General features: G+C 37.2%; 1 protein-coding gene across 1 annotated transcript in view; it reads left to right on the top strand.

Annotated features, from left to right (window-relative positions):
• Positions 1-242: 242 nt before the first annotated feature.
• The window catches only part of TBX15 (T-box transcription factor 15), a 216,666-nt gene continuing 207,759 nt past the window's right edge, over positions 243-9,149 (top strand). The window contains exon 1 of the mRNA XM_033940178.1: positions 243-783. Within this exon, the coding sequence (XP_033796069.1) occupies positions 582-783 (202 nt within the window). The 5' untranslated portion in view covers positions 243-581. The remainder of the gene's footprint in view (positions 784-9,149) is intronic.

Here is a 9,149-nt window from a genome sequence, read left to right as displayed (position 1 = left end):
ATCGTCCTGGATGTCTGTTGGCCAAGGCCAGGGGGGTTGGAAAAGGCGGCTCTGACCAGCCCTCGTAGGGTTAAATCCGTGAGCACAGCGCATTCCTTGCCCTAGAACTTGCTGCCTCTGCTCTCTCTGCCATTGGACCGCAGCTTTTGGTTGTCCAGCGGTTCTCCTTTTCCTATTGGTCCGGGGCTTTTTTTTTTGACAAGCGCGCACGGCCTGTCCTGCTCTTGCAAGGGAGGGAGGGAGGAAGGGGGAATCTGTCCCAGCAGTTTGGATCAATCAGAAGAGAAAGAAAGAGAGAGAGAGAGAGAGCGAGCGAGCAAGTGAGAAGTGATGAAATATAAAAACTGAGAAGAAGTGCTAAGTCTTGGCTTTTGGAAGCGTCGTTCTGCGGACTCATGTAGTTCCTTAAAGAGTGAAGAGGTTCCTGGGGGGGACTGTTGCAGTGTTTTGGGTGCTTTTCCTACCCTATTTCCTCTCTACATTTTTGTTCATAGCCTTTGCTTGCTGGTTTTACGAAGGATTTATTTTATATATATTTTTTTAATCTGCTGGGGGGGGGGGGGGGGGGGGGGGGACATAAAATGAGTGAAAGGAGACGAAGTGCTGTAGCCCTGAGCTCCAGAGCGCATGCTTTCTCCGTAGAAGCCTTGATTGGGACGAATAAGAAGAGGAAACTGAGAGACTGGGAGGAAAAGGGGTTGGATTTGTCCATGGAAACCCTCAGCCCTAGTGAACAGCTGGGGGAGAATGAAGACTCGACTCATTGCCTGGATCTCAACCCTGGTTAGTTCAGTCCCTTTTCTGCTCAAATTGTACTCGCAGTAACAAAAGGGAGCGTCCACGTTGCCATGTCAGGTCTTCCCTCTGGTCATTGACGTGAATAAAATGCAGTGGTCTGACTGACTTTTCCCAGCTTGCAAAAATGTTTACCCAGAACAGCTTAGATAGCTCAAAAGTGAATGTGATTGAGTGTGACATGTAGTATATTAAACTATGTACTAAATATGATATTCTGTCCCAAAACAGTAATATTAGCCACACAACTAATATATTTCTTTAGCATATCGTGTGTCTCTCTCGTACTCCGTCTAACCCTTCATATAAAATGAACAACTAATGAAACTTAATTTCATATGCACAGTTTTTTTTTTAAATTATGCCGTTCTTCTTGAATATAATGACCTACAGCATTACACGCGCGACTCTGTTTAAAAATACCCACTAGACACGTGAGTTCAGAGGCTAGTTAGGCCGTTGCTCCTTAGTGACCCTGCAATCTGGGGTGACCACAAACCTCTTCGGACTGAAATACGTCATAAAACTCAATTTTTCCATAAATGAATATTTCCAGGTACTGAAAAGGGCATATTAGAGGAAGCTGATACTCAGAAACTTGTATTAACGAACACAAGCCTAATAATGAAATGTTAGTACAGAAAGGGATGCTGAAAAGTTTTCAGCCCAGCTAAGAAGAGAATAGTTCAATAAAAAAGGAGATATAGTTCAATCAATGATCTGAAAAAAATGTAAAAACAACAACAAAAAACCCAAAACATAAAATTAATCGTTGCTGCAAATTGGCACTTTACAGAGGCAAAATAACGCTCAGAATTTAAAGGAAGTTGGTTGGTTGGGCTGAGAACTTTTCAGCACCATGTGGTATTATAGATTTTTTTTTAAAAAAACTTTTTTTTTAATGATTATAACAACTGTAATTACTTTTTTTAAAAACATATGCTTAAGTAATTACTTCAACATTTGCTTAATTTATATAACGTTTTTGGAAGGTCATATCTTTCTGTGAAGGACAATACAGGCCAGACGAGATTTCTTCATTGTAATTCAATGTATTAGTTTCCTTGTGACGACGAAGAAAAGAAACATTAGTTTTACATGAAATATGCAAAACCTAAACACATTGATTTAATCTTGCGGTTTTGTTAAAAAAAAAAATACCCTAAATAAAATGTCATATCATGTACAGAGAATTAAATTCATACTTGTTTGCCCAGTATGCACAAAAATTAAACAGGGGTGTTATGCGTGCATGTATATATATATATATATATATATATATATATATACATGTGTGTACCCATACACATGCCCATATCATACACACGCTGGTATTTGCCATTTCTCAAGCAATCAAAAAAGTTACAGCCACCGGTAATCAGGAAGAAAAAGTAAAACTTATTGAGTTATATTCTGTGAAATTAAGAAGATAAGGATTTAACTTTTAAAGGAGTTACTGTAACTGTGAGAAGTTTCCTGTCCAAAAGTCTTTTTTTCTTTTTTAATCAACTGGGCCTGTTTACTAAATGTTATGTCTATGGGGAAAAAATGGTTAGTAAACATGGTCTAAGTTTGCAACTGAGACAATGGAAGATTAAGGCACTTGCCCAAGGTCACATTGAGTGTTACTGGTAGAAGTGGGATTTAAAAGCTGGCTTCTATTGGTTCCCAGCCCACTGCTGTTACCACTAGACTACTTCAACACTGATTCCTAGACTACCTAATATCATTCTTAGATTCTGAAAGATAAAATGCTATACTGAAATATTTTTAGATATTGACCACTTATGAGACTGAGTGTTTATTTTATTGACTAATTATGATTTATTAACTGCTTTTAGAAAGAGATTTACCCAACAGTGAATTTTGCGCAGCTGAGAATTGGCACCTTGGTTCCTGAAACTTACCCCCCTCCCCAGGCACAAAATAGGACAAACTCTCACAAATCAGATGCATACCTTATCATTTCAAATAAATAAATTAATTTAAGTGAGGACCACGAGGCTTGCTGTGCATTTTTCTCCATGTTGCTTCTGGTTGCCTAGAAGAATGGTCTTCTTTTTAGAGCGTCACCATTACATTCCCATGGGATTATGGTGGTCTTCCTTTAACCCAGATAACAAGTGAACAGGCAGAGAGTATCGCTCATTAAAGAACAGAGGTATCACTGATAATTTACAATTCTCTTTTTAGGATTCTTGCGCTCTAGAAGTTCATTACAGCAGGTAAAATGAATACAAATTCATTCTTCCTTTTGATTTCACAACTGTATTTCCTTTAAACTAAATTCAATATTTTATCATTTCTTCCGAGTGAAAACGAACTACAGTTATTTGATTATGACTTTTTTCTACTGCATCCGCTTTGATTTGAAGCCAAGATTCGCCTTACTGTTAAAACTTAAAATTGGGTACAATTAAAAATAGCAACAAGTCTGTTAAAATATTAGGAAAAAAAAATTAAATCGATGTTTCAGTCTAAAGATTGACATTATCTTACGAGCCTTGTCAAGAGTGATTTTCTTATTGTGCGGCAACAAATGCTTAAGCTTCCAATATATAGGAGGGTCCGCTGAAAAGTTCTCAGCCCAACCAAGAAGAGAATAATGTGGAGCCATAAAACTTACACGTTATTCCACACTTTTTGAAGCGATCCCAGACTACAAATCGTTCAGAAAACAAATAAAAACCATGCTATTCAAGAAATCCTTGAAGACAAACTAACACCGCAAGACTCATCCCAATTCTCTGAAGCAAACTCGCTCTTCTCTTCAATTCCTCTGGAAATGGCCAGATAACTTCTTTTGTAATCCGCCTTGAACCGCAAGGTATTGGCGGACTAGAAATCACTATTGTAGTATAATCATTCTCTTCTTGGTTGGGCTGAGAATTTTTCAGCTGGTGCCTCTAAAGAATATATGGTTTAAAAAATTAAGGTTCTTATTTCTCAACAATTTTATTGTATTTTGGCAAGAATAGAAGAAAGTTTTCTGTGTGTGTTTACGGGAAGAGTACACCCCAAACCTTAAATACCTATGTTTTTTTTGCCTATTATATAATATATTTTTAAGTGCAATAAATATTACCGGAAGTTCATTACTATAGGGAGCTTGTTTTGTATCAGCAATTTATGTTCCTATGCTGGAGAACATGGTGGGCCTTGAAAATGAACTTCTTCAAAGCATGGGATTGTTCTGTTGTACCTTTAGTATTTTATAATTAACCATAAGTGTCTTAAAATTGGATACCGAGAGAACTAAAGGCCTCTTTGGTTTATTTCTAAACTCAGGAGGGAGAAAATAAAACATAGCACTGCAGCTGTCAAAGAAAATAGTTTACTGTATCATTTAAAGTAACAATACAAGTATATGAACACATTCTTCAGTGTCGGGGATTCCTTTATAATTTAAGTTTTACAATTCAAAATACTTTCTGCTCCTCTAATTCTGACACCAGCATCTCTCTTTTCTTCCATCAAAAGATACGATTTCTCAGGAGAAGGATTTTTTTTTTTTTTAACCTTCTGCTGGCTTCTTTCAAAACTCGGCGGGTTCATAAATTTTGAACACAGATATAGAACAGTGAAGCGAGAAGCGGACAGAAATATTTGGATGACAAGTTGAGGTGTTTGCGTCCATTTAAATATTGAATTCATTACAGTGTAATGTCCGTCCGGCCCGTTTAAATCATCTGCTTTAATAGCTGTAGGAGATACGGAATGTGGTTGTCGGATCCTAGGCTGATTGGAAGGAGACGGCTATTCAGAAAAACTCCATATGTAGGGTAATTAAAGAGTTAATGACAAGACACCAGACAAATGCCAACCGTGGCATTAAAGAGGCAAGGAATCGCTGTTTTAATTGTACAGAGTGAACTTCCTGAACTGGAAACCAAAACCCAACTGGTGTAATCCCACAGGCGGATAAAGGTTATATCTGCATCTTTGCTTATAATGCGGCGTAAAACACATAGTGAAATCATACCACTGAATGTCCAAAATGATATTTATGACAGGCGATTCTCTCTCTCTCTCCCCCCCCCCCCCCTCTCACCACCTCAGCTTTCTCTACTCCCCATCTTCTCCATTTTCCCTGGACAGTCTGGAGGAAACCCATTCAGGCTTAGGGAGCAGGCCATATTTTTTTAAAAGGCTTGTACACAACAGCAAACGTTTTTAGAAATTACACTCAAAGAGAAGATGAATTCTTAGAAATGAAATATGTACATTATAGAATATTCATGTTCGTGTGTGCCTGCAATTTTTTTGTGCACTCTGGCCTGTCTATGATCTGGTTTGGCCCATATGCAATCCATCATGTACGTTTATCAACACTGTGGCTACAGCAGAAAATCAAATATTACAGAACTCGGATGCATAACAGGACTGAAGCACAGATGTATTCAGATTTTAGGGCAATAGTCCTGGGCCTTTTCCCGATCTTCATCATGGGTGCGACCAAGAAATATTGAAGATGATTGGCAACTTCTCTTATTGCTAGACGAAAACAGTTTATTTTCACTAGCAAAACTAAAAACATATCTAATAAGTAATACTTAACCATCTGCAGGGATCTCTTGAAAGGGTTGTTACATGTGGAAAGCTTATATATTATTTGTTTGGCGATTGTGAGGACAGAGACCGAAGAATATTCTTACAGAAACTCCAAACACAGGGAAACGATATATATTTTTTTACTACTTTCAGTTGGTCAAAAACTATCTCCCATTTTCCCTTCCCCGTAACCTCCCTTGCTACCAGATAAAGTTACATTTGGTTTGAGATAGATTTAGACATCGCTTCACATTCGCCCCAAATCAAGCACTTGATGATTCCATTAGTAGACTTTGGATGCCAGTTTAAATTAATTTTTTTGATTAGCCATTTGTTTTTCCTTACATCTGAAACCTATTTCCCTCTGTTCATAATTAGATCGCTGCACTTTAATTCCTTGCTATGAAAATGTGAAAAGCTAAATGACTTGTTACACCTGCTGATATGTAATTATCCTTGCTGGTTTAAAAAGAATTATTGATAATTTCCGCAGTTTTTCAGCCGGCCTTACTCACTTTTCCCAGACGTACAGAGAAAGACTGCCATACAGACCGAGGATTGTTTTTTTATTTTCTTCTCAGTTCTTTGCAATCTTGTTCTTGGTTTTCTATATATTGCTTTTTCTACGAATTTATGTTTTCTTAAAACATTTTCACATATTACTTTTGGCAACAAGTTGTCAAACCGTTTGGAAAAAAAAATTCCCGAGTTCTTGCCCTAACTGTTTAAGAATATATAGCTTTAGGGACTGGCAAACCTTTTACCTGGTCCTTAATTTGTTGTGCATTTAGATCAGTGGTCTCAAACTCAAACCCTTTGCAGGGCCACATTTTGGATTTCTAGGTACTTGGAGGGCCTCAGAAAAAAATAGTTAATGTCTTATTAAAGAAATGACAATTTTGTATGAGGTAAAACTTTTTATAGTTTATAAATCTTTCCTTTTGGCTAAGGCTTAATAATAATATTGTAATTTATAGCTAAAGAGACATATGATCAAGAAACTGTTTTATTTTACTTTTGTGATTATGATAAACATACTGAGGGCCTCAAAATAGTACCTGGCGGGCCGCGAGTTTGAGACCACTGATTTAGATGGATTATACAGGGAATAAGAGCAGAGATGCTTTCAGCTGTCTTGCGTGAGGCTGTTCTGGGTTTCTTTCCTAATGAATGATCTGGCATTTAGGGCTACTTTTATTACGGTGTGCTAGCGCATACACAAGATTAGCGTGTGCTATAGTGCACGCTAGCCAAAAAATTACCGCCTGCTTAAAAGGAGGCGGTAGCATCTAGCGCGCGGAGCAATTTAGCGTGGCTATTCCACGCGTTAAGGCCCTAATGCACCTTTGTAAAAGGAGCCCTTAGAGAACCGAGTAGAAAGACCTGACCGGAAACCCCACATATTTTTGACGTAAAGATGGGAGAGGGCCTCAATGTCTAAAGTACCATCAAGAGAAGGGAGGTAATTAAAAGTGTAGGAGTTTTCGTGGGCCTAAGCCTGATCTGCCTACAATCCCTTACTTTGTTTAGGGGCTATGGAATTAGAGTAGGCTGTCTATTTTACATAGCGAATTCTAGCAAATTGTGCAACTCTACTGCATTACCCCTTCGCCTGCTGCACCCATTACTTGAAGACCAGGAAACACACAAGGCAACCTTTGCCACCCTAGGTAGTAAAAACCCAGATTGAATGAAAATACAAACCATATGAATCCAAGTCTTTGAAAGAATCGTATTTAAAAGGAAAAGCCCTCTGTAAATCCCAGGCGGATTTGCTCAGGGTGATAAAGTCAAATCTTTCCATAAAACAAAACAGAAATGATTCTTATTCTTCTGGTCGTCGCATTTTCTGCTATGAGAACTGCACTCACTTAGTAAAAGTATCTGTAACTACCACATTTGCTTTCAGCCTATTCAATATATTTTCCTTTAAGTATGCAAGCACGTTCTCTCTCAGAACTTTTATATTTAATTAGATATTTTCCTTTAGTTAAGAAAATACATGAGGCAAACCTGGATTATATTTTAAAGTGTACAACTTAAAATAGCGTGAAAATCCCCTAAATCAAATTTTCTGTTTTCTTCTTAACCTTTGCATATGGTTTTAGGTTAATCTCCAAATTTAGCCTACTTCGCTTGGCTACAGTCCATAAGGGGCTAGCTGAAAAGTTCTCAGCCCAACCAAGAAGAGAATGATGTGGAGCCATGAAACTTACAAGTTATTCCACACTTTTCTTGACTTTTTTTTTTGATTCATTTCATATCACAAACTAAAAGTGCCAAGAAAAGTATGGAATAACTTGTAAGTTTCATGGCTCCACATCATTCTCTCCTTGGTTGGACTGAGACCTTTTCAGCGGCCCTTCATAATCGTCTAACAATGAATGGGATTTTTGGAATTAGTAGCTTTCAAAAGAGTTTTCTTGCAAACGTTCTAACTATGCTATTTAATTTGAAGCAGATAGATAAGAAAGAGGTGTGTACAGATACATTTGTAATCACACCTAGTCATACATATCATTCCCCATTATCTCTCTGCAAATGCAAAATTTACGATAACGTCACACTGTTTTTTAATGAGTATCAAAACATTTTGGGACTATTTAAAAAATGAATAGTGGATTGTGTCTAAATATCAGTAAACGGACAGACGCTGGCAAATACCCTTGAGGCACTCACTAGCAAATCGGTTCACTTTTAATTTTGGTTTTGCCTTCTCAAGAACATAAAATCAATGATGAAAGTCAGAAGTCTAAATAGCATGACCGATTTTCAACAACTTGGTGATTCAGTTTACTTATGAATTATTTGTGTTTATGCCGATTTTTATTTCTAGCAGTTGACTATCTGCTTTAATGAATTTCTTCTCAAACTTGGTTGTATATTTGTAGTTTTTCTCTCTGGTTCTTTTTCCACACATATTTTTAATCTCGGACCAAATGGTGCCCGCACCAGGGATATTTATTGATACTTAACAAGAACTGTATTCACAAATTAGACAACTGAAAGTGTCATGTTTTCGTTCTGGTAAAATTTCAAAAACCGTACTTAAGAAAATTTAGCGCTGTTGGTAATCAGCGCCAATACAAAAACCTTCTAGCTATGTAAAAGCAGGTGCAATCTTAAAATGAATCTTAAAATGTTAAATCTTAAAAATCTTAAAATATATAATGCCTGGGCTAGGCCCTCATTCATCAAAATAAAGCAACTTGTTCTGAATAGCCAAATTCTGTCATTGCAAAAACCATATTGAAAGTGATGGGAAAATATATGTGGTTAATTGACTTATATGTTCTATAATGTAAAGGCACTCTAGGCTGTATGAGGGGCTGCTGAAAAGATCTTATCCCAACGTTGGGGCAGTCTCCATCAGGTCTATATACATAGACCAGTGATTTTCCACTTTTTTTTTTCATTCTGTCGGAAAAATACGGAATGAAAAAAAATTGGTAAATCGCTGGACTAAATAAATGTATAGTCCTCAATGGAGACTGACCCAATTTTGTTGGTTGGACTGAAAATTTTTCAGTGACCCTCACAGGTAGGAAGGAACCCTAACTGTCTCGGTTGTACAGTTAGGTGCAGTAATGCATGGCTGGGGAACAAGATTCTTGGAATTATGCTTATGAATACAACATTTTAAAAATATCTTCTTTACAAACCTGGAAAAGCAAGAAATTGTGAATTAAAAATAAAACAAACAAAAAAATTTTTTCCGCCCAATCAATCATGTTCAATGGTTTAGCTGATTATAGACAACCTCGGGCTAACTGTCTTCAAAATAACAGTTTTGTTTCTCTCTG

This window comes from Geotrypetes seraphini, chromosome 4, assembly GCF_902459505.1.
Source record: "Geotrypetes seraphini chromosome 4, aGeoSer1.1, whole genome shotgun sequence".
Taxonomy (NCBI): domain Eukaryota; kingdom Metazoa; phylum Chordata; class Amphibia; order Gymnophiona; family Dermophiidae; genus Geotrypetes; species Geotrypetes seraphini.
This window is presented reverse-complemented; position numbering and strand designations above follow the sequence as displayed.